Consider the following 24,750-nt stretch of genomic DNA (forward strand, 5'->3'; position numbering starts at 1 on the left):
AGCTCTGCACACGTGGCCTGTCCCCCTGCTCCGCCCTCTCTAGGCAAGAAAACAAAGAAGGTCATGTGAGCAGGGCTGGGATGAAAACGATGCTGCTGCGTTTCTACCTTCTCCTGGGTTTTGACACAAATTCACGTCCTTGGGGGCTCAGCGCTGGCTGAGCACAATCTATGGCTGCACCGGCCCCTGTGTTTGTTGAGTGCCTACTATGGATCCTGCCCTATGCTAGAGGTGGTGGGAACACTAAGAAAGATAAACCTTGGCCCCTGTCCTCAAGAGTGCTCACCATCTGGCTTGGAATACAGAAGGAACCTCTAGAAAACCTTCTACTTCAGAACAATTATGTATGAGGCACAAACTCTAAGAGTTCTGGATGCTTGAAGCTGGAGAAATGGATGAGATTGGGGGAAGTACCCATGGGAAGGCTTCAGAGGGATAGGAGGCATTTTCACTGGACGTGAGGGCTGAGTAGAACTAGTGGAAGAGAGGAAGGGAGATGACAGAAGGTGCTTAGAAGGAGGAAAAGAGCATCTCAGTAAAAGGCTTGGCAGAGCAGCTAGAGTGGAGAGAGGTTAGGAAGTATTGAGAGGTAAGTTTGGACAGATAGAGTGGGCAAAATGGAACTAAGTTAGCCCCATCCTTCAGTAGTTTAATCTGCCAGCCACTTATCCCTGACTCTGTATCAGACAGAATATAGGGAAGACATGGCTTAGACGTTGGCCTAGAAGCACTTACCTGAAAAGAGAAAACTAACCTGGCAACAAAAAGGGAAGATAAACACATTAGCGACATATACCTGTACAAGAGTACACTTTTACAAGAGTAACCACGCACACGCCGGTTAATATCAGGAAGCGTCAGCTAATCTCGCCAATGCTACAGCTCCTGGCCACTGGGCACTCTCACACAGAGAAAAGAAAACGTACAACCCTGGTATTACTAAATGAGCACCTGCAATTATTAACATTTAAATAGTTTAAGCTCTGTTCTCAGATAATGGTCATTTTCTTCAAAGCATTAGGCAAAGTTTCTCCAGACGAACTTTTGGAAGTTCTTATTTAGAAAGAGCTTCCTAAAGCCAGCATTAGCTGGAATTAGGGCTTGAGCCATAATATATACAGTATACTTCACTTCACCCAACAGTCCCCTATCAAAATCAAGTCACTTTTTTTAATGCCCAAGAAAGAAGGTCTTTGTGCATGGTGAATACTTTTGTGAAGAGTAGACTACTTAAAATTTAAAAGTTATTCTAAAGAGCTCACAGTGCATTGAAGGGGCTAGACAGACAGTATCATGGAGCCTTCCAGTCTAAATGCTAAGATGTTGTGACAACAATGTCTTTCCAAACCCCTTGAGGGATTTCGGCCAGAATTTTTCTGGCAAAAGAGTTGGGAGACTCACTGTAGGTACCAGTGTGGCATCCTCACCATCTCTCCACCTTCCCTTCTAGCTGCTGCCATTCTAACTTACGAATCCTCCATCAAGGGGTTCCTGAGTCTTGTCCTTACGTGTGAAGCATACAAGACAAGGAAGCCTCCATCTCTCCCGAGGAGCTTCCAGGTCCTCATCACCTCACATTCTCTACGAGCCACTCCTCCTGGGCCCGCCTCCCGTGGCCGTTTCTCCACCCAGCTTCATTAACCTTTCTTCCTGACACTCCCACTCAAAACCAGTATGAAGTCCAAACTCCTGAGCATGAAATATTTAAAAAGCAATTTGTTCTGTATGACGTCAGAAATACATGTTAAGCGTTTTAAATTTAGAAGATATGGAAAAGTACAAGTAAAAAACAAATCATCCATTGTCCTACTCCTTGCACTCCCCCCGACCCCAGTGACCAACACTATTAAAACTCTAATGACTAGCTTAGACTCTTGTCACTCCTCTGCTTGCTGCACTGGGCTTGCCCACTGCTTCCCTGCCAGAACCTCTCATCCGGTTTCCAGGGGGCCACCCCCTCACCAAACAGGCCTTGCATTTTCCTGTCCGTTTGGGAGGCTCAAGTCCATCTCTACCTGGATGCCCACCTTCCCTGCTCAGTCCATCCAAATCCCACCCATCCTTCAGTGTCCCACTTACTCCTACCTCCCAAAACCTTCTGTGGCTGTGCCAGGCTGTGGAGGTAGCCATGTTCTGAACCGCTATCACACATACCGTCTAGATGTGCTTTTGGTCGCACGATGGTCTGACAGCTCTTGATTTGCTGCTGAGCCTGATACTCTTATGAGTTGTTTTGTTTGGTTGGTTGCCTGTGCAACCTCTCGGTGAGCTCCTAGAAGGTACAAACTATATCTTTTCATTCACTTCCCTGCCCACCCCTCCCTAGCACCCATTAAAGCATCTCCTACCCAATATGTATTTGGTGGATATTTCATAGAATCATGACATTTTAGAGCTGAGGGGGAAAAAGGGATGAGGACCAGAGAGGAGGAGAAATTTGACTACGGTCACAGTGCAAAGCCAGAATAGGGACCCTGGGGGCCAAGTGAAACCAGAACTCATTCGAACATCTATTGAGCACCTACTATGTGCCTGGCACTGGGAGATAAAACGGGATGATCTCCAGATTCCGTGATCAGAAAACTCACGGGACTGCAGGCTGCTCTAGGGCGGCTTTTTTTCAAGGGGCGGTGCCAAAGATGGTGGGAGCAGAGTTGCAGGCAAATAATGACAAGGGTATCCACAGGTGCTATGGGAACATAGAACAGATATCCCCAACCGCGCCTGCAGTGAAGATGCCTGCGGTAGTTAGGGCAGGCTTCCGGGAGGAAGCAGAACTTGAGCACGGGTGTCCTTGAGCAGGGCTCCATGCTTGGGTGAGACTAGATAACACAGGGAAAGTGTGCTGCCCCAGCTCTTCGAGGGAAAGCTGGTCATTGGAAGGATACACGGGGATGGGAAGTGAACCTAGAGGCCATAAAGGAATTAGTTTGTGGAATTACTGCATCTTCAATGGCTACTCCATTCCCTCCTCACACTCGGCAGCAAGTCTCAGAGAGAGGGCATGTAATTGGCTTTTAGCTAATTATCACTGCTCCTAGGGACAGAGCTTTTTCAGCCTGACCATCTCATACCAAATAGCCAATGAATCGGTCACGCTTCGGTCAAGTGGCCATCCTGCTTCAATCAGGGGCCACACCGCACAAGGACAGCCCAGCTCCACTCTATGGGGCAGAGGGCTGTGAGAGGCCCAGGGGGCGTGGGGCGAGAGGGTGAATTTATCAAGAAAGGAATGTTGAGTGTGGCAGACACAATGCACAAGTAGGGAGGGGGGCGGGGTGGCATCCCAGCAGGGGTCTAGTGTGGGCAAAGGCAAAGAGGTAAAATTAACATTGCTGGGACAGAGGATAATAAAGAGACTTGCTCAATCAAGGGAAGGAAGGAATAAACCAACATCTCTGAGAGCCTCCTCTGTGTCTCAAGTCCCATCTTAAAGAAGTGATCTTGGATCCAGTTGTACATTCCACACAAACTGGGGCACTTTAAAAAACACAGATGCCAGAGCCCCACCCCAGACCTTCTAAATCTGAATGCCCTGGCATGAATGCATGCATGTTTGTTTGTATGTTTTAAACCTCCTCTGTGATTCAGAAGTACTGCCTGGGATGACAACCACTGTGCTGCATGTTTCAGTCATAATCTCATTCAGTCCTCCAGAGTCAGGAGAGACCTACGTTCAAATTCTAATCTGATAAGGTAGGTGGTATGTCCCCCATTTCACAGATGAGAAAACCAAGACTCAGAGAGGTGAAGGAATTTGCCCAAGGTCACACAGGCAGTCAGAAGTAGAGTTGGGATTGTTACAGGTTTGACCCCCAAGTCTGAGGGACAAATTCTTGGCTGTGTATGGGGAAGGGTGGTTCAGCTGCCCCATTAGAGATGGCCCAGCCGCAGACCTTCCTGGAGGGTAGGAGCACTGGGAAATGGGGGCTTGGCTGGGGTGGGGAGAACCAGGTTGGCTCAGCCGTGACTTGGCAGTGCTTCCTGACGAGGAGGGAGCTGATGTCTTCTCAGACATATGTGTGGACCCCAGGAAGGATCCTATATCAGGATTCAGATGAGCCAGCAGAAAGAATTTCATGACCTCAAACTCTGGAAACATGGCAGATTTAGCTGGTTCTGAAGGCACTTTATAAAATCTCTTTCTCTGAGAAATCTTTTCAAGATTGCCACTTGGACCTGTGTTTACAAACCCCTGTGGACTCATGGCCTTATCTCCACTCCATCTGGCCTCCCTGCTCTCCCTGGTAGGGACTGGATCTTTGTGCCTCTGTTTTCTTACCTGTCAAATGGGGACAGTGGCCTCCCACCTGCCTACCCCGGTGGGGAGTCTCACAGTCAAATGAGGTAACAGAGGAGAAGCTGCCCAGCCCAGCTTCTCCCTAGGAGCTCTTCCAAACCACTGCCCGCTGGGCTTTTAGCATAGTGATGGCCCTGCCTGTGACCATACCCTGGGCATTTCCTGCACGCCAGGCTACGCCCCTTCCATCTACAGCGGGAACAGGAGAAGTGTTACTTTGAAAGCTGCTTAGAGCTATTACCACTTAATAAGGGAGGCAGAAGACTCCATCGTGCGGGCGGGGAGGGACGCTGTCAGAGATGGCTTCTTTTCTTTTTTAAGATTTTATTTATTTCCTTTTTCTCCCCAAAGCCCCCCTGTACATAGTTGTATATTCTTAGTTGTGGGTCCTTCTAGTTGTGGCATGTGGGATGCCACCTCAGTGTGGCCTGATGAGCGGTGCCATGTCCGCGCCCAGGATTCGAACCAGTGAAACCCTGGGCCACCGAAGCAGAGAGCACGAACTTAACCATTCAGCCACAGCGCTGGCCCCAGAGATGGCTTTTTGTTCGGAAAACACTTTAAAGGGCCTTTGGTTCTGGAAAAAGAGGCCCAGGGTCCACTCAGGGGGAGGTTGTAATAACAAGAAGCTAAACTGCCTATCTGTGAAGAAAAGGGGGTCTCCCTTGGCCGGTAAGTATAAAGGATGGTAGCAGATTTGGGTCCTGGTGCGGGTCTTGGAAGGCCCCAGCATCACGGCAGAGGTCAGGAGTCAGAGGAGCAGAGGTATCCGTTACTCCCCTTTAAGCCTTCTCTGTGCAGAAATTCCTCTCATTGCCCTCATGCCTTAGACGAAACTCAGTTTACCCTGCAACCAGTCTCAGTGGCGAGGAAGGCACTTGGAAATAGGCCTGAGTCCATGCCTGAGACAGGTCACAGGCGAAGTGCAGCCTTGTGTTGAAGGAGGAAGGGGTCCTCGAGTCCAAGGACCTGAGGCGTTGAAGAGGATGTGAGCACTCCCTGGGGAGATTATTCAGAAAGGCTGGGTTGGGAAAAGGACTTCCTGTTGCCCTGGAATGGAATGCTCATCATTCTTATTTGGACATTAAAGGATGGGACCCCAGAAGGCTGGAAAACACGAAGAGATTCAGATTCCACAAATGGTATTTCAACATCCCTGCGAGACAGGGACCATCTTACGACAAAGAAATGGAGCTGACAAGAGCGAAGCTGCCTACAGTCCAACAGCTCCCAGTTACGGGGCCAGGATCAAACCCGGGCCTGGGAGCCAGCCTAGTGGCGCAGCAGTTAAGTGTGCACCTTCTGCTTCGGTGGCCAGCAGTTCACCGGTTTGGATCCCGGGTGTGGACATGGCACCACTTGGCAAGCCATGCTGTGGTAGGCGTCCCACATATAAAATAGAGGAAGATGGGCATGGATGTTAGCTCAGGGGCGGTCTTCCTCAGCAAAAAGAGGATTGGCAGCAGATGTTAGCTCAGGGCTAATCTTCCTCAAAAAAACCCACAAATAAACCTGGGCCTGGTGGCTCCAGGGCCCCAAGTAGTCACCGCCAGGCTAGGGCTTGTCAGCCTTCTGCCCTGTGTCCCTCCTCCTGTCAGGGTCCCCCAGATGCCCTTCTCCCCTCTGCTTTATCTCCTCTCTCAGCCAGCGGGGGGTCCTCTAATTCTCTAGGTGGTGGGCCCTGCCCTGGGGTTGCCAAATAAACCTCACCCAAGGAGGCAAGGACATTCCATCTACCCTTTAGGCCTATGGCCAAGCTATCAGAGGCCAGCAGCTCAGGATTCAAGGTTAGGGTCCTGAGGGGGGCCTCAGGGTTAGATGCTGGCAGCAAGGGGGTGGGGTGGGCAGGGAGGCAGTGCCAGCCTGGAAGTCGATCAGACACAGGACAACTGGGCTCTCAGCAGATGGTCCAGTAAACCACCAAAAGCACTAAACAATAGTATAAACCTCGTTCCCCATTCTCTGGAGGGGACCCGAGGGTCACAGGCAGAAAGAAAATCCTAGGCATCTTGGTACCTCAAAGAGAGCACTGGACAAGGAGGCAGAAGTCACGGGTTTAAATCCCACCTCTGACACTTCCCTGGGCGAGTTAGGTACGTTCTCTAAGCTTCAGCTTCCTCATCTGCAAATGGGAGAAATACCTACCACCCCATAGGGCTGTAAGAGGATAAAACCAGGTAATGTCCTCCGTGCCTAGTAGGAGCAGGGTTAGAGAAGATACTCAATCCCTAAGACCCAGAACTCCCATCCCTTCTTCCCACCCCAGCACTCCCGAAAAGGACAGGATTGACCTAGGTGGACAGCGGTTCTGAAATGGGGCTTCTCGGAGGTTCCTCACGGGCTGTGAGAGGCAGGCAGGAAAGGGGGCCAGGTGGACCTCTGCTCACGCCTTCCTCCTCTTTTTCCACAATTGCACCTTCACTTTGATCTGTTTCTACCCTGTCCTTCACCCCATCATAATCCACTTTTTTAAAGCTTTGCTTAAATAGTAAACTCCACTGAAGTAGATCAGGAGCACGCACCCTTTTTCCACAAAGGCCCAGATGGTAAATATTTTAGGCACCGCAGGCCAAGAAATAAAATCAAGGATACATATTACATAGGTACTTACATAAAAAAGGAGAAAAACAAATTTTTAACTGATGAAATTTAAAATATAATAAGAATTGAATTTTGTTTTGTTTTGTTTGTTTTTCGTATCACAGGTCTTCCAATGAGAAAAATGGAATTTTTTTGTAGGGGGGGGATAACATTTGCTTAATTGGAGTCCAAAGCTAGTGTTCCTCATCATCAAACCTATTGGAACTATTCATCTGTAAAACCCATTCTTAGTTCCAGGGCCATTCACAAACAGGTGGCAGACCAGATTCGGCCATAGGGCTACAGTTTTCCATTCCCTGGACTAGACAATGTAGGAGCCCTTGCAGGTTAAGGTTCTCAGGCTCTAAAGCCTGTTGAAGGCTGCTCTGGGGTCTGGGGCAATCTCCAGAAGAGAGACTCTGAAGGCTGCAGCCATCGCCCCTTGGGAGGCCCTGGAAGCTGCAGGGTCTCACATGACCTCCCATCTGCACTGCTAGAGCCCTGGGGTGCTTTACTACAGCTGAGGTGACGGGTTCCCAGGCCCTAACTCCTACCACTGGCCTCAGCTCTTACCCTTCACTTTGGTTTCCCCAGCAAGCAGGAGAATACGGCAACAGCACTCTCCTTTGCCCTCAAAAGCATGACCCGTCCTCAAGGAGCCCCTCTCCCAGTAGCACTCTCTCAGAAAGTTTTCTTACAGAACCCTTCCAGCCAGCTTCTAAAAGTAGAGACAAAGAACTGGACTCTCTTGCTGGAGTTCTGGGGTCCCCCGAAGACCTTGAACCCCCTCTGGTGGGAAGGAGGCAACACCATCAGCCTATAGGGCAGAGCTCTGCCTCTGGTCCTGATGGGCCTGGGTCAGGTAAACTCTCTGGGCCTCATTTGCATCGCTTATAAAATAGGAATTATTATATTAGCTTTACCTGCCTTGTGTTGCTATCAGAACTTCAAATTATCCCCGAAAATGTAATTAAATGAAATGTAAACATCATGAGAAAAGGTAAAGTAGCAGAGAGAATAAGGTTTGGAATTAAGAGAAAAGCACAGAATTCTTCAACCACTTTAAATTTCCCCACAGTGAAACATGAATGCATCTTTACAAAACTCTTTAACTACCAAAAATACACATAAACAATGAAAGCGTATTGGCAAAGTCATAAGGAAATAAGCACTTGCTGGTGACCCGGTAAACCAGTTCACTATTTCTAGTTTGAACCACTACATAAATCAGTCATAACCTCTGACCTGGCATTCCTCTGGGAATACACTCAGCACAAATCACGCAGAGAGGAAATCAAATATGTTCACAGAAACACTCATTTTTAGTAGTGAGAAACAACAGGGGGAAGTTAAGTAAATTGGGAATGTCTATATAGCAGAGTATTATGAAGTTAACTGAAGTATATGGACTGTATCTATTAAAAAAAGAAGGCTCGTCGACATAAAAGGAATCCAAATAGGTAACGAAGAAGTAAAACTCTCGTTGTTTGCAGACGACATGATCTTATATATAGAAAACCCCAAAGAATCCACAGAAAAACTATTAGAAATAATCAACAACTACAGCAAAGTAGCAGGGTATAAAATTAACGTGCATAAATCAGTAGCATTTCTATACACTAACAATGAACTAACAGAAAAAGAACTCAAGAACTCAATCCCATTCACAATCACAACGAAAAGAATAAAATACCTTGGGATAAACTTAACCAAGGAAGTGAAGGATCTATACAATGAAAACTACAAGACTTTCTTGAAAGAAATTGACGATGACATAAAGAGATGGAAAGACATTCCTTGCACATGGATTGGAAGAATAAACATAGTTAAAATGTCCATACTACCTAAAGCAATCTACAGATTCAATGCTATCCCAATCAGAATCCCAAGAACATTCTTCACAGATATTGAACAAACAATCCTAAAATTCATATGGGGCAACAAAAGACCGCGAATTGCTAAAGCAATCCTGAGCAAGAAAAACAAAGCCGGCGGAATCACAATCCCCAATTTCAAAACATACTACAAAGCTACAGTGATCAAAACAGCATGGTACTGGTACAAAAACAGGTCCACAGATCAATGGAACAGAATTGAAAGCCCAGAGATAAAACCACACATCTATGGACAGCTAATCTTCGACAAAGGAGCAGAGGGCCTACAATGGAGAAAAGAAAGTCTCTTCAACAAATGGTGCTGGGAAAACTGGACAGCCACATGCAAAAGATTGAAAATTGACCAGTCTTTTTCACCACACACCAAAATAAACTCAAAATGGATCAAAGACCTAAAGATTAGGCCTGAGACAATAAGTCTTTTGGAAGAGAATATAGGCAGTACACTCTTTGACATCAGTTTCAAAAGAATCTTTCCGGACACTGTAACTCCTCAGTTGAGGGAAACAATAGAAAGAATAAACAAATGGGACTTCATCAGACTAAAGAGCTTCTTCAAGGCAAGGGAAAACAGGATTGAAACAAAAAAACAGCTCACTAATTGGGAAAAAATATTCACAAGCCACTTATCCGACAAAGGGTTAATCTCCATAATATACAAAGAACTCACACTGCTTAACAACAAAAAAACAACAACCCGATCAAAAAATGGGCAGAGGACATGAACAGACATTTCTCAAAAGAAGATATGAATATGGCCAATAGACACATGAAAAGATGTTCATCATCGCTAATCATCAGGGAAATGCAAATCAAAACTACACTAAGATATCACCTTACCCCCGTTAGATTGGCAAAAACATCCAAAACCAAGAACGACAAATGTTGGAGAGGTTGTGGAGAAAGAGGAACCCTCATACACTGTTGGTGGGAATGCAAACTGGTACAGCCACTATGGAAAACAGTATGGAGATTTCTCAAAAAGTTAAAAATAGAAATACCCTATGACCCAGCCATCCCATTACTGGGTATCTATCCTAAGAACCTGATATCATAAATCTCAAGAGTCCGTTGCACCCCTATGTTCATCGCAGCATTATTTACAATAGCCAAGACGTTGAACCAGCCTACATGCCCAGAAACTGATGATTGGATAAAGAAGATGTGGTATATATACACAATGGAATACTACTCAGCCATAAAAAAAGACAAAATTGGCCCATTCACAACAACGTGGATGGACCTCGAGGGTATTATGTTAAGCGAAATAAGTCAGTCAGAGAAAGACGAACTCTATATGACTCCACTCATAGGTGGAAGTTAGTATATTGACAAGGAGATCTGATCAGTGGTTACCAGGGAAAAGGGGGGGTGGGGGGAGGGCACAGAGGGGGAAGTGGTGCACCCACCAACATGACTAACAAAAATGTACAACTGAAATCTCACAAGGTTGTAATCTATCATAACATTAATTAAAAAAAAGAAGGCTCGTATTCTTCAAAAACATCAGTGTCATGAACGTCAAAGAAAGGCTGAGGAGCTGTTTCAGATTAAAGGAGAATAAAAAGATATGCCAATGAAATGCAATATATGATCTGCACTGGATCTTCTTCCACAGGGAGAACCAGTAAACCACCCAAGAACACCAATGGGAAAACTGACAAAACTGTAACAAGGATGACCGCTTAGATAAAAATACTGTATCAGAGTTAAATGTCCTGAATTTGAAAACTGTAGTGTGGTTATGAAAGAGAATGTTCATGTCCTTAGGAGACGCATGATGCAGTATGAAGGGATAAAGAGGCGTAATGTCTGCAACCCACTCTCAAATGGCTCAGAAACAATAATAGAGAGATAGGTAGTCAGAGAGACGGACAGAAAGAAAGAAGGAAAGGAGGCAGGGAGGGAAGAAGAAAGAGGGGAGAGAAGGGGGAGGAGATGAGATGGGTGGGAGGGAGAAAGAGAGAGGGAAGAGGTGACAAAATATTAAAAATTGGTGTATCTGAATAAAGGGTATATGGGAGTTCTGTTATTTTGAAACCTTTTCTATTAAATTGGAAATTATTTTGAAACAAAAAAATTTTTAAGTTATATGGACTCTGGATACATGGAGAGGTAGAAATAAAACAATGTTGAGTCAAAAAACAACAAAAATGTACATCCTGGGGATAAATCAATAGAAAAGAAAGTGTACACCACAGACAGAGGTATATAATGCTTTCAGTTACCCCACATAAGTGTCTCCCTCCAGCTCTCACGGTTTTCCTTATGCAAACGGAGCTCAAGGAGACCTGCCCCTCAGAGCGAGCGACCCGCTCTGTATGCCAGCTTCTGACTGAAGCGTGTGCAATGCAGCCACTTTGTCTGAGTGGCTTTGTGCTTTGTTTTCCTAACAATGGGTGATAAAGCGCCTCCCCCTCTCATCCATGGCTTCTGTCATCAGGGGCCCTCTGCAGTTGCCTGCCCTCCTGCAGCCCCAGCCCTTCGACCCTCTCCACGCGTCCTCTTGCCCAAGCCCAGGCCTGCTGCTCCTCAGTTCTTGGCAGAGCCCTTTGTTGAGCTGGTTACCCGCCATCTCCCAGATTAGACTGTGAGGCTTCCTCCTCTGAACAACTGGCACATGTTTTGGGGGGTCCCTCCTTTAGCTTGTGGTCTGTTCCATCTTCTCATTTCATTAGCTTTCGAGGAGAGTACCCCTGTGCCCCAGCTGAGCCTGAGGCTCTTTTGGGGCAAAGCCTGAGCCCTAAGCCTCCTATATCCATATCCGTCATACAGCAGGTGCCCGGGAAGAGTCACTGGACTGTGACATGACCTAGAGTACTGACATGCACGTACTCACACATTCACATACACTCACTCACCTTTTGGAAACCACTGGCTTGTCTAGGCCACAGCTGCGGCCCAGAAGGCTTCTTGACACTGAGACCAAGCTTGTCTGTGTCCAGCCCCAGAAGCTCTTAAGCCTATGGCTGGGTGGCAAGAGGCCTCCACACTGTACTGCAGTTTTGCAGTACAAAACCGCATCTTTTTTTTTTGCAGCTGGATCACAGTTCCTTAGACCCTTTAGGAGGCCCCCTCTTTGATTTGTTCCACAGGTCAGAGGCTCAGAAGGGTTCTGGGGCCAGCCGATGGCCCCACTCTGTAGCCTGCTGTGCTGTTGATGGGGCGGCTGTTGATGAAAATGCCATATCCTTGCACTTTGCTGTTGAGGGGGCTGCCAGTGGCTCCCCTCACCACCTCATCTGTTTCTGGCCACTCTCCTGCCCTGAGTAGGGCCATAGTCCTGTGGCTGTAAGGCTCACAGGTAGAAGCCCATCAAAGCTGCAGGATGGAATCTCACCAAAGGAATTTGGTAGCCTGTGTGGTCCTCACTGCTGCCCTCTGCAGAGGATGGATAGATCCACCCTGTCCCCTTTCCTCCCTTGCCTGGCCCCTTAACTCAAAATCTTTTGACCCACAGCAAGTTTCTTACCCATCACCACCCTCACTCACCCTGGGCCCTGCACTTCTATTAGAATCTCCCAGATCAACTTTGATTAAATTATGGAATTAGCATAGTATGGTAGACAGAGCATGAGCTACACAGTCTGACAGACCTAGGATGGAATCCTGACCGCCCCTCTCAGACCGTGTGACTGCGAATATGTTATTAAACTTCTCTGAGCCTCGGTTTCCTCATCTGTGAAGTGGGGATGTGATCTAGTTCGTCTTGTTCTGGAAGGACGGGGAGCACTCGGCACAGACTGACATGACAGCAGAAGATTCTTAACATCTGTCAGTCACTTTCACTTTCCCAGCAGCAGAAAATGTAAGCATGTGCATGATCAGTGAAGCACAAAAATCCCAGGCCAGGGCGGCAGACAGGGCTCTGCCCAGAGAAGTTTCTGACTTTTACTTCTGACTTTCTCTGAGATGTGCTGTGTCGCACGGAGTGGAATTTCCCAGTTGGCTTCTCCTTGATAAGGTAGGTCTGTATTTGTTGAGCCAGGTCCCTCACATTTTGGAGACTGAGTTTCTTCATCCACAAAATGGGAATAATAACTACTTCACAGGACGTTATAAGGATTAAATACAACGTGTGTCCAGTAAATGGAGGTCATTTTTGTGTTTTGTTTCCCATTTTGTGTTTGGGGAATCCTGGACGTTTGTAGATTCCAAGGCCTGTGGGAGCTGGGGGCTTGGCTGAGGTTTTCTGCCTCAGATTTAACTCAAGGCAGGTTCCAGACAGCTCTGCTGTTAACTGATGGGTGGAACACTTATCAGGTGTAGAAGGCGTGGACCAGACGCCACGGTGGGGGCCAGGGGGTGGGCCGATAAAAGACAAATCCACAGAAGCCAGGCCTGGAGGAAACTTCAGTCCAGCGGGGAAGATGACCAGGTCAATCCTTTTGTGTCTCATGAGGTATGATGACATTAGAACTTAATAGAGATGGGGGCCCAGAATAAGAGGTAAGTAAATCCCACAGAAGGGGGTGGGGTAGGACAGGGTGGGTCATGACAGGCTTTGTCATGGAGACAGCATCTGACCCGGACCTTGAGGAAAAGTGTAATTTTTCTGAGAGTGAGGGAAGAGCAAAAGCAAAGAGAAGTCACAGAAGTTTGGAGACCTCTGGCCTCTGTCCCAGTACTGTCGTGATGCTCAAAATAGGAGAACAGATATGGACGTGCCTTCAAAGAGTCGACAGCCCAGGACAAACAAGTGTGAGATAGGCCTCATCTCATCACCGGGCTCCCCCGGGGCTGTGAGCGCTGCCTGCTCCCCTGGGCCTCCCCAACCTGCCCCAGGAGCTTAGCACTTGGGGCAATGCTAACCCCGAGCACATGTGGCCTCAAGCAGACACAAAAGAGGAGGGGACGTGTGGGTGTGAGAAATAGCTGTGCAAAGATTAGAAGATAAGACTCAGAAATAAAAATAGTGGCTGGGTTAAGCCTGCTAGTCTTTTATTGGCTTAGATTGTCTTCTTAAATATTTTATTAAAAAAAGCTTTCATCCAATATGACTCACAGATCTATGTACACTGCTGTAGAAAGATATTCAACGTATTTCATTCAGTGGAAAAAGCAAGTTGTAGACTGTTACGGCCGTGTGATCCCATCTGGGTCCACACACACCGGCTTTTCTTAGAAAAGTTCTCAGAGGCACCAGAAGAAAAGGTTCCTCAGAGTCTCCCTGTGGGTGTGAGACTTAGAGGGAGGGCAGAGGGAGTCCTACTTTTTATTTTAACTCTTCATAACTTTATGACATTTACCATGCATTACTTCCATAATAAATTTTTTTTAATTTATAAAGAAATCATAAAAGCCCCTTTGCTGCAGAGCTCATCTTGGAAACCCCTTTCCCAAGGACTGAGACAGGTAAATCCCAATGTCTATTATTGTTGTTTTCCGTAGGGCTGTGTGGCCACACATTTCCTGTAGGTTTTTGTTTCTCTCCAGAAAGAGGTTGCCCTGGCTAAGCTGAGTGTGGTGGGCCATCTTAACCACAGAGGAGCCTGTGTGGTAGTGACGTGTGGCAGGTGACCCTATCAGTATGGTTGTCCCAGGGAATTCCTCAGCTCTGTTTAGGAAGGGTGAGCCTTGAGAGCAGTGGCTCCTTCCCTGGCCCGAGGCTTCTGTCCCCATAGAAAGATTCTCTGCAGGTTAGGAGACCGCCCTAGGAGGGGGCCCTGGACACAGGAGCCTCCTGTAAGTAGCAGGGCTTAAGGCCGCTGTGTTCACCAGGGGAGAGGGGAAGGCGATGATGGGACGTGTAAGGGGTCATGGTAAGGTAGGCTCCTTGAGAGAGGAGGGGGCTGTGGATAAAAGTTGAGCGTAGATATAGATAAGTTTTTGTTTGTGTGTTTAAACCAGCACAGTGTAATTGAAAAGATTCTTTAAGTCCCACCTCCTACATTACTTGCTCTGTGACCTTGGACAAATCACCTCCCCTCTCTGGGCCTCACTTTCCTTGTCTATAAAATGGAGATTTGGGCTAAATTCTTATCGAGATCCAGTTCAACAGTAACATTTTACAATGTTATGTTAATATAATAATCTAACAAATAAAGGAAAGGAATGTAAATACAGGAGAGAAGAAACCACCGATCATTACATGTTGCTTACATTAATACCTTGTCTCCTTGGACATACCATATTCATCACTGGGCCTACCTACCAGGGCCCTCCCTTGGGCAACGTCACTCTGTCCCAAATGCTCACTCCCTGACTCTGACCCGGCTACCCTACCCTCAAGGTCAAAACAGAAGAGACTATCCTACTATATATTCTTCCCACTCCCCAGAAGCATTCAAAGTAAAGGAAGAAATGACTTTGTGTTTTGTGGGTGCCTAAGGTATGGTGGCCAGAGCCCTATACTAGGAGTCAGACCACAAGTCCCCACCCTGGTCTAGCACTGCTTCACTGTGTGACCTTGGACAAGTTACTTCCTCTCTCTGGTCTCAGCCTCGTCTACAAAATGAGGAGTTGGATGGGTTTCTCCTTATGAGCCCTGCTCTAATATTCCCCTTCTCTGTCCTACTGTGGCTACCAAGGTTGGGAAAAGCACAAATCTGCAAGCCAGCATTTCTCCAAATGCTCCAGGAAACCAGCAGACAACCTCCAGCCTCTCCAGCAGGCTGGCGCCAAAATGTGAACACAGACAAGTGTCTGCACTCAGTGCTGGGAGCCAGAAATCAAGCGAGATGAGCAGGGCCAGGCGGGGCCCCAGCCAAGCGCAGGACTCCCCAGCCAGGGCATGCCCTCCCGAGCCAAAGCTGGATCCTGCAGCTTTCCTCACAGATGGTCTCTTACTGGTAGGATAAGAACAGATAAGACCTCCAAAGGGATCTGAACCATGTGCTTCAGGGACCAGACCAGGGCAGGGAGTGGAGCTAAAGGTTCCTTGCTTGTTAATACACAGTTTTAGCTAAAGTATAACACACCAGAGGTGGGAGGGAGGCCTTGAGGCCCCAAACTTACTTCAAAGGCCAGAAGCTCTCATTCATGGAATACTACCCTCTGCCCAGCTCTGTGAGAGACACTATAGAATCAGCATCTCATTTACTCCCCACAACCATGAAGTAGGTACTGTTACTATTCCTATCTTACAGGTAAGAAAACTCAGGCCCAGAGAGGTTGAGTAAGTTGTCCTAAGGTTGCACATCTAAGAAGGGGACCCAAACCCCAATCTGCATGACCCCTAAGGCCAAACATCTCCACCACTCTGTGTTGGCAGGGAGCTTGCCATCTGGATCTGGTCCCTATCTCTGTCTCCAACCTCATCTAGCATGGCATGTCCCCAGCTCACTTTCCGAGGTCACACTGGCCTCCTGCTAGCAGCTCAGGCCCTAGGCTCTTCCCCACCTCAGGGTCTGTGTCCCTGCTGTTGTCTTTGCCTGAACATGTACCCTCAGCTCTCAAATTATCAGTCACTGCCTCAGAGCAGCCTTCTCTGACCACCCAGTCCAAACCACGTCCCCTAGTCTCTCTCAGAGCATCCTGCTCTCTCCTTTCACAGCCCTTGACACATGTTAAAACGACTTCTCCTTCTGTGTTCCCTTGTTCAGTGCCTTTTTCCACCAATGGATCACGGGCTGCAAGAGGACAGGAATGTGTCTGCTTGTTTACCACTGCCTGGACAGTGCCTGGCACACACTAGGTCCTCAAGAATATGTTAGGTGAAGGAAAGGAGGGGAGGAGAAAAGACAGGACCATCTCTTCAGAAGCTGAGCAGTCATCTGGAGGCAGCTCTAGTTCTAGCCTGTTTATGGCCACAGGCAAGACCTTCCCCTCTCTGAGCCTCACTGTCCTCAACTGTTAGATGAGAGGCCTAGAAGGAAGGACTTCTAATGGCCTCCCAGTTCATCTGATCCTTAGACCAAAAATCCTAGGATGTCAAGCCATTCCAAAGGCCTCAGCCCGCTGCTGCCTCTTACCCACCCCATGTCCAGTTAGCACTTCAGAAAAGTAGGCAGAGTCCTCCAAGGCTCCCCAGGCTGTGAGGCACATGGGGTCTTCACACCTGGTAGCAGGTGGAGAACCAGAAAACATGGTATCTTCCAGTTCTGACAGCTCTGATGTACAGAGTGGGGAGAGACAGGACTAAGAAGGAATAACAGATGAATCCCCCAGGAAACTGCTTTTACATCCTTCTTCAGAGTCCCCCACCCCAACTCCTCAGTTCTCAGCCCACCCTGACACTAGTCCCTTCCAACTCTGCCCTTGTTACGTGCGTGGCTGCCCCCACTGCCAGCTGGAGCTCCAGAAAGGCAGAGACTGTCCATGTCCTCCTCATCTTTGTACCCACAGCACTTAGCACAGACCCCTACACAGAAAACATGGCCGAGGTGAGGCCACCGAATCAAATGCCATTGTTAGCATCTGCTGCTGAGGATGTCACTTTCCCCCTGGTGTCACCAAGGTCAGGAGAAGCACCAAAGGCCTGGCTTCCCATTCAGAGGCAGACTCCACCTGACCACCCCCAGCCTCTGGCCCTCTGGCCTCCTCCCTTCACCAGGCCCCGGATTGCCAGGGGCAGTGGGCTCCGGCAGAAGGCCGAGGAGTCATCCCCCTCTGGGGTCTCTGCAGTCATTGCTCTCCCACTCAGCCAGCCAGCCAGTCACCCAGGACATGCACTCCCTGAACCTGAGGCAACTTCGCTCCCATTCTCCGCAGAGTAAGGCTTAGCTTTGAAGTTCTTTCTGTTTTGTCCTTAAAAGTAAAAGAAAGCAAGAGAATTCATCCTGAGCCAAGACCTCTATAAAGGAGAAAGGCCTCCTGATTTGCCCCTTGGATAGAGTGGAGGCCCTAAACTCGCAGGTTTTTCCTCTGCTGGGTGTGTGAAGGGGTGAGGCTGGGTATACTGGTGAGCACATGTGAGGGTGCAAGGGTGCAAGCGCCGTGCTCATGGAGGGAGCACAACAGGTGTGCGGTTCTAAACTGGACTGGCCAGACCTTGGCTACATCACTTGTTGGCTGAGCAACTTTGGGCAACTTGTTTAAAGTCTTTGGACCACAGTCTCCTCATCTAAAAAATGGGAGTAAAAATGATTCCCATTTCCCGCATTGTTGTGAGAATCAAACGTCAGGACCGGCATTCTGTGATCACTAAAACACCATCTAAATACTAGCAGTTGTTAGAAATGGAAGGCAAGAAGAGAGCTTCAGAAAATCTTCATTTCCCTCCAAATAGTAACTACTTCAGATCTCAGAGCTTAGCCCTGGCTGTGTTCTGGGTTTTAGCAAACCTGAAAATGCACCCGATAACTCAGATCCTGGAAACCCTCATGACCAGGCTCATGTGGCTTGTTACTCAATGCAAATCCATTTTCAGAAGGATTACTTCACCTCCCATTCAGGCTCTGAGCTTCTGAAACAAAATCCTAGGAGCCATGGAGGATCCCAAGCAGGACCCAGGAGAAAAGCAACAGGTCAGGTCTCACTCCAGAGCCTGGGGAGGACTTGGTGAGAAAAGAAACAGATAATACAAAGACTCACTGAGATTCACCAGAACTGTCAGGCAAGTTATACTGAAAACATAGAACTCAACCATTCTAGTCCCTTCTGCTGGCAAGCCTTTATTTCCAGAGAGACAACTATTTGCAGAGCCGCCCACGAAGGTGAATAAACCGCAGGATTGTTTTTAAAGCATCTCCCTAGTCCTGGGACAAGCCCGCGCCCTACAAGATCAAGTGACTGACAAGCGCACCAACAGAAGCCTGACCTGGACGCCATATCGCAGCCCCTCCACCGCTCACAGCCGCTTACCTCCCCAGCTCCTCTCCGATGTCGTAGAAGTCCTCCACCTTCTGCTGCTTGAATGTCTCCATGTTTGGGCTCCTCATTGAGGCCTGGAACGTACAGCCCTGAAACGGGAAGAAACCTGAGGTTGGGACAGACGTGCAAATGGGCACAAGCCTAAGAGTCTGGGCCCAAAAGCAATTGGCTGCAAGGGACCTAATAATTCAAGGATAATCCACAGCCCTGGTTCCTCAAGATCCGCCCTGCTCAAGCCTGTCCTCACCTGTGACCAACAATGTATGGCTCTTATTCGATTTATATTCATTCAAATTTGTTCAGGAGACAGAAAAAAAGAGCCCTCCTCACTTCTTCAAATCTGCTCTGAACAAGCTCAGAGGAATAGAGAAACGGCCAACTTTGGCAATTTGTGCTCATGAAATTCAGGTCTACTGAGAAAAGAGGCAGCTGTGAGGCAGGAAAAAGAGCACTCATTTTTGAGTTAGAAGTCCTAGGTTCAAGTCTCATTTAAACTGCCAAAGACTTAGCTTCCCCATCCGTAAAAGGGGTTAATGCTGTAAAAACCAACTGCAAATCATGAAATTATCCTATAAACCACAAAATGTTGTAGAAAGGTAAGGGATTATCATGACCTCAGCTCCCCCAGGGGCTGTGCCACCCAACCACGAGTCTGAACTGATTTGAAAACTTCTCACTCCTCACCCCAAAGGAAAGACAGGCGGGAGTGGTGGGACAAAGTACAACACACACCAGGAGTCAGGAGCCTGAGGTTCTAGTCCCAGTTTTGCCCACAGCTAGCTCTGTGACCTCATCTCTCGTCGGAGGAGACCCAGTTTCCTCATCTGTAAAATGAAGCTAACTCTGCCTGCCCGGGGCACCTCAGTGAGAGCCAGATGACAGCTCTGAGCCATGGGGAGCACTCACTACTCTGCCAGAAGAGACTGTTTGCATCCTTCCCCCGGATCCCCCTGCCCCAAGGAGCTCACTCACTCCTGGGACAGCCATATGTCACCCTGGACAGCACCCTGAGGCCAGGGCTCAGGACACAGTCTGCAAATCACAAAGATAAACCCAGCTGCCTGTGGATGTATCTTTCAAGAGTCATTAGCAAAGCCCTCTCAGAGTTCATTTCGGCTAGTGTTGGCAGCTTTTCCTCTGCCTGCCAATCAGACACCAACCATACCCAGGCCCCATGAACCCCAAAAGACTGTTTTCACCAGGCTGGGTGGAGGCACCATTACAATAAGGGCACATCTCATCAATGCCAAGTGGTACAAAATGATCCAACTCTCAGGTGACATATATGTTTTTCCTCCCCTTTCACCCCCTGCAAACCAAAGCCCTATTGCCAAGATGCCACCTGCCTCCCTCCCTTCCCCCAAGGTACACCCATATCTGAAGCCCCCCAGGCAGACCCGGCCTGGCTCCCAGGCCTTACTCTCAGGGTCGCCTGCCAACCTCCTGCCTCTTGGCTCTCATGGTCCATCACACATCCTCCTCCCTGCTAGGTCTTCACTCTGTGCTCAGCCAGGGCCTGGCAAGCACGGAATACTGAAAAGAGCAGGCTCCAGGAGCCCCCGTTCCAGGCTAGTCTGGGTGTATATTAGCTGTGTGACCCATAACAGGTTGGCACCCTCTCTGGGCCTCAGTCCCCTCACCTGTAAACAGGGGTGATAACATCTATAGCACCAACTTCACATATCCGTGTGAGGGTCCATTGTGATAAAGGCATAAACCTCTGAGCAAATAAGAAGGATGATCATTATTATTATTACCTGACTCATCCTAGGCCATTGTTTGTGTTTCTGCTTCCTACAGCCATTGAGACAACCAATTCAGTTCCTTTCTGAGGAAAAGGTTGTGGGATCCTCCTGACAAGTCTGGCTTGACAAGAATCAGAAGCACAACCCACCCTCACCCCCAGCCCCATCCTAGCAAATCTCCTGAGACTACCCCAGAGGGTGGCAGGACTGCTAACCACCATCTTCGTTTTGCTGAAAACAATTCTTCCAAATAAACCATTTGGGTCAGATCCTGGGGGGTGGGGTTATTAATTTCACACAGCTAGATGGAAGCAGAAAACTCCAAAATATTTTGTTGACAGATACCCTGGGAGCGGTCCCAGGAACAGCTAAGATCCTCCAGAGGCAAGAGGCCAGCCCCACTCGCCATCAGGAGCTGCGCCAGATTCGAAGCAGCCCCAGCTCCCCGGCAAAATGATGAGCCCCATCCTTGGGTTCCACATCTTGAGTGGCTGGGGTGGGAGCAGGGGAGCCCCCTAAGGAAAAACTAGACCCACTAGTTTGGCCCCAACTCACCTTTCTGGCCTTAGCCCCCTCCCCTCACATATCCTATATGACAGCCAAAGCAGACATTTTCCACTTGCCCAGAACTTTCACCCCGGCCATGCTCAGCTCCAGCTGGGCCCTTTCAATGGGAGGCCCACCTGGAGAGCCCTCCTAGCAAAACTACTCCCTTCCTGCAAGGCCCAGCTTATCTCCGTGAGGCTCCATGACCCTTTTTCTTGCCAAAACAGATCAAAATTCTCTCCCTCATTAAACTCCCAGAGAAGGTTCTTCCTACATTTTTAGGATTAGAGCTTATCACTTTCTGGCTCGTCATAATCTATGTCTACGTCTAACCCAGAGGGAGAGAGCACAGATTCCACAGTCACACAGGCCTGGGTTCAAATCCCAGCTCTGCCACTTACTAGCACACGCTGAGCACAGGACAACGTTTTTGAGCTTCAAATTACTTACATGGAAAATGAGTCTAGACGATGCCTAGTGTTGGTGAGCACGTGGAGCAACCAGAAACTCTCAAACACTGCCAGGGGGAGTATACACTGGGACAACCACTTTGGAAAACTGTTGGCCAGTTTCCATGGACATACCTAAGAGAAATGCATGCAGGTGTTTTCCAGAATGCTCCATGTTAGAGGGCTCACAGCAGCACCACTAGTAAGAACTAAAAATTGGGAAACATCCAAATGGCCATCAACAGAATGGATAAATAAATTGAGGTCTACTCATACAATGAAATGATTATACAACAATGAGAATAAATAAGCTACTACTACCTGCAACAACGTGGATGAAACTCACAAGCATAATGTTGAATAAAAGAAGCCAGACACTTTTGTGATGACATAGCATGTGATTCCACTTAAGAAAAATTAATCTGTGGTTCTAGAAGTCAGATAGTAGTTACCCCTGGGTGGGAATTGTGCCTGGAAGGAGATACAAGGGGGTTTCTGGGTGCTGGCAATGCTGTTTCTTAATCTGGGTGGTGGTTACATGGATACATGGTATGTACACTTACTTTGTATGCAATCAAAATTTTACATAATAAAAAAATGAGTCATAGCAAAGGGACAAAAGAGGTAACAGATGTAAAATGTTTGAAATAGTCCTTGGCTGGTCCCAACAAATGTGAGTCCCTTCCCTCCTGCCTATTGTCTTGGAGGCCCATGAGGGCAGGAGTTATGACATTCTCACCTAGAAATAGCAAACGCTCCATAAATGTTGGTTGATTTAAATTTAGGGCCCCAGCCTCCCTTCTCAAAGCTGCTGCTCAGATATCTCATTGGATAAAAACAACCGATAACAACTTAAAGCCCTTTCTTAATCTGTCCCCAAGATGAATTTGCATTTTACCAGTTTAAAAACATGAAACTAAAGGGAAGAAACTCTGGGTGGAATTATAGTCATCAGTTAGGACCCAGACAAGGACCCAAAGGCACAGGCACCTTTCTAGCCCCGAAAAGATGAAAGCACATGGCGGAGGGGAGGGATACAGCTACAACTCCACAGGCCATAAGCTCCAGACATTCCAAGGATGAAACCCATCTTAACGCCAACATTTCTCTAACGGAATCTCTGGAATTCACATTCCTGCCCCCAACCCTAATACTAAGCAATACTTCCGGGGTTAACACAGATTTCCCAGAATCTCACAGAAAGAGACCTCTAGGATCATCTAGGGGATTTTTAAACTCTGCTTTAGAAGCATGAGGAAGGCGAGTCAGAGCACCTCTTCTTTACCCATACTATATTTTGGGGTTCTGTGTAAAAATTCACGGGCGGGGTGTGTGGAAGGGTGTCGAAAACCACTGTTGTCTGCTCTAACCCACTTGTTTTACAAAAGGAGGAAATTGAGGTCCAGACAGGGGAAGGGACTTGCTGAAAGTCACCCAGCTAGCCCACTCCAGCTGCTCTTCCCAGGGCTTCTGTTGACAGCATCTTCAAGCCTCCAATGGTGGCACAAGAGTGGGAGAAGTCAGTGGACTCCTGAAGGACAACCCAGGAGGAGGCCTCTAGGGCTAGAGGAAGCCCCCACAGGGAACTCTCAACCCTCCTAAGCCCTCTCCCCCACTGGCCCCAGCTCCCTCTGCTGAACTCTCAGAGACCCTCACCCCACCTCACCCAGTGTAAGTCAGCGAAACGGGACGGTGCAAGGGGGCAGGCACGATAGTCCCCTTACACCTCCCCCCACAGTAGGGATTGTCACACTCAGGCTCTGAGGAGGCTGCCAACAGAAGGGAGGAGCTCCAACATTACAGAGCCCCTCCACACACTGGGGGCTCTGACCCACCCCAATCTCTGCTGGGGAAGCTGGGGCTCCGAGATCAGCCACCTGCCTGAGTTGACAGGAGAAAACTCCATCTTTGTGGTGAAGGTCCAGTTCCGCTGGGCAGCCTGCTTGTTCACTCCCACATCTAACAACAAGGGGAGCCGTAGGGAGGTGGTCAGGGACAGTTCAGGTCTCCTTCCTGCCAGCCAGAAACTCACCCCAGACCAGCACACACGCACCCACCTCCACACACACCCATGTTCCCCTGCCCAAGCCTCTCCTGCAGCTGCTGAATTATCAGTAGGGCCACTCTAGGTGCTAAAAAACACATCTTGAGAGATGGGTGGTTTGGGGAAGAACAAGACTCTGAAGGAATCTGTGAAGACGCCCAAGTGCCTGCAGCCCTCAGTCACGAGGACTCTCCTAGGAAGACATTACACAGGACGGTTGAGAAGCAGCATCAGAAACCACAGCAGCAGCCCCCTAGCTGCTCTCCACTGGATTCTACAAGTACTGAGGAATCAAGGACTGTGCTCCCTCCACTTGTTGCCAGGGACCTTCCCACCTGCCTCTGAGGCAACCAGTTGCGGCATCCTCTCCTCCAGTGTGCCCTCCTAACCTACCACTACCTGCCTGGCCTCAAAGCTCACCTCTCTGGGCCCCATTTTCTCCTTTGTAAAGTGAGAATACTAATTTCCCTTGCAGAGTTGCACCGGTGAGGACGAGCTAGACCCACACATGCCACGAGACATCCACAACGCCTGGCCCAGAGTCAGTCAACTGTCGACAACACCCTTCTATGCCCCTCTACTCCAGCCTGCAGCAGACCTACTGGCCGCTCCCACGACCACGTGGCGGGGAGGCGAAGAGGAGGTATCGGCAGGAGGTGTGAGATGCGCCCGATGCTGATAAGACCTGGCCCCCCTCCTCCTGGAAATCTGGGGTGCTCTCCCCCGTCAAGCGGCCCTAACTTGTTGGAAGTCTGTCTCCCATCTCCTCCCTGGGTGCCAGCCCTCTGCCTGACGCCCCCCACCCCGTCCCTCGGTCAAAAGAGCCAGGCTTCGGAGCGCGCCCTGCGGGCACAGCGGGCAGGTCTCCGCGTGCCAGGGCCGGCCACTTCGCCCAAGGCCTTGGCCGGCCACACCCGGGGGCGGCGTTAGGGACCAGGGCGGTGGTCTCGGGTAACACGAGGGAGCCCCTGGGAGCAGTGTGCCGCCGCCAGCCCCGACCCCGGGGCGCCGCTACACTCCGGCAGCACGCCCCGTCCCGCCCGTCGAGCCCGCACCCGGGCGCTACTCACGGCGGGAGGCTGCGCTGCGGCGGGCGCGGCGGGCGCGGCGGGCGCTATGGGCACGGCGGGCACGGCGGACTGCGCGGCGCTCGGTTCCGCTCTCCTCCCGGCGCCCTGGCGCCCGTCCGCCCGCGAGGCCGCGGAGGAGCCGAGGGGCGGAGCGGCCAGGCCCGTCCCAGGCGCCGGCTGGAGGCGCTCCCGGCCGCTTGGGTCAGGAGTCGGGGCGCCCCCTGCTGGGACCCCCCTCTGGAGAGCCCCCGGGCGAGGGCCGGGAGTCTCCCCGCCAGGTGGGGACAGGCACCTCCAGGGCTCCGAGGTTCCGGGACAGGGGGCGAGCGCCAAGGGCAAGACGCTTCGGGCGTCCTTCCTGGCTCTGC

At 49.3% G+C, this 24,750-nt stretch overlaps 1 protein-coding gene across 5 annotated transcripts in view; it reads right to left on the reverse strand.

Moving 5' to 3' along the window:
- The window catches only part of DAPK2 (death associated protein kinase 2), a 116,035-nt gene extending 91,522 nt beyond the window's left edge, over nt 1-24,513 (reverse strand). For 3 of the 5 annotated variants that reach the window (XM_046654518.1, XM_046654514.1, XM_046654515.1), the window contains exons 1-2: nt 24,383-24,513; nt 18,520-18,617 (exon numbers count right to left, since the gene is read on the reverse strand). In XM_046654518.1, coding sequence (XP_046510474.1) covers nt 18,520-18,596 — 77 coding nt within the window. In that variant the 5' untranslated portion in view covers nt 18,597-18,617; nt 24,383-24,513. Of the gene's footprint in view, nt 1-18,519; nt 18,618-20,168; nt 20,206-21,269; nt 21,404-24,382 lie in introns of those variants that run through there. The other 2 variants (XM_046654516.1, XM_046654517.1) reach the window with 2 other exon arrangements.
- Nucleotides 24,514-24,750: the final 237 nt, after the last annotated feature.

This window comes from Equus quagga, chromosome 2 (genome assembly GCF_021613505.1).
Source record: "Equus quagga isolate Etosha38 chromosome 2, UCLA_HA_Equagga_1.0, whole genome shotgun sequence".
Lineage (NCBI taxonomy): Eukaryota > Metazoa > Chordata > Mammalia > Perissodactyla > Equidae > Equus > Equus quagga.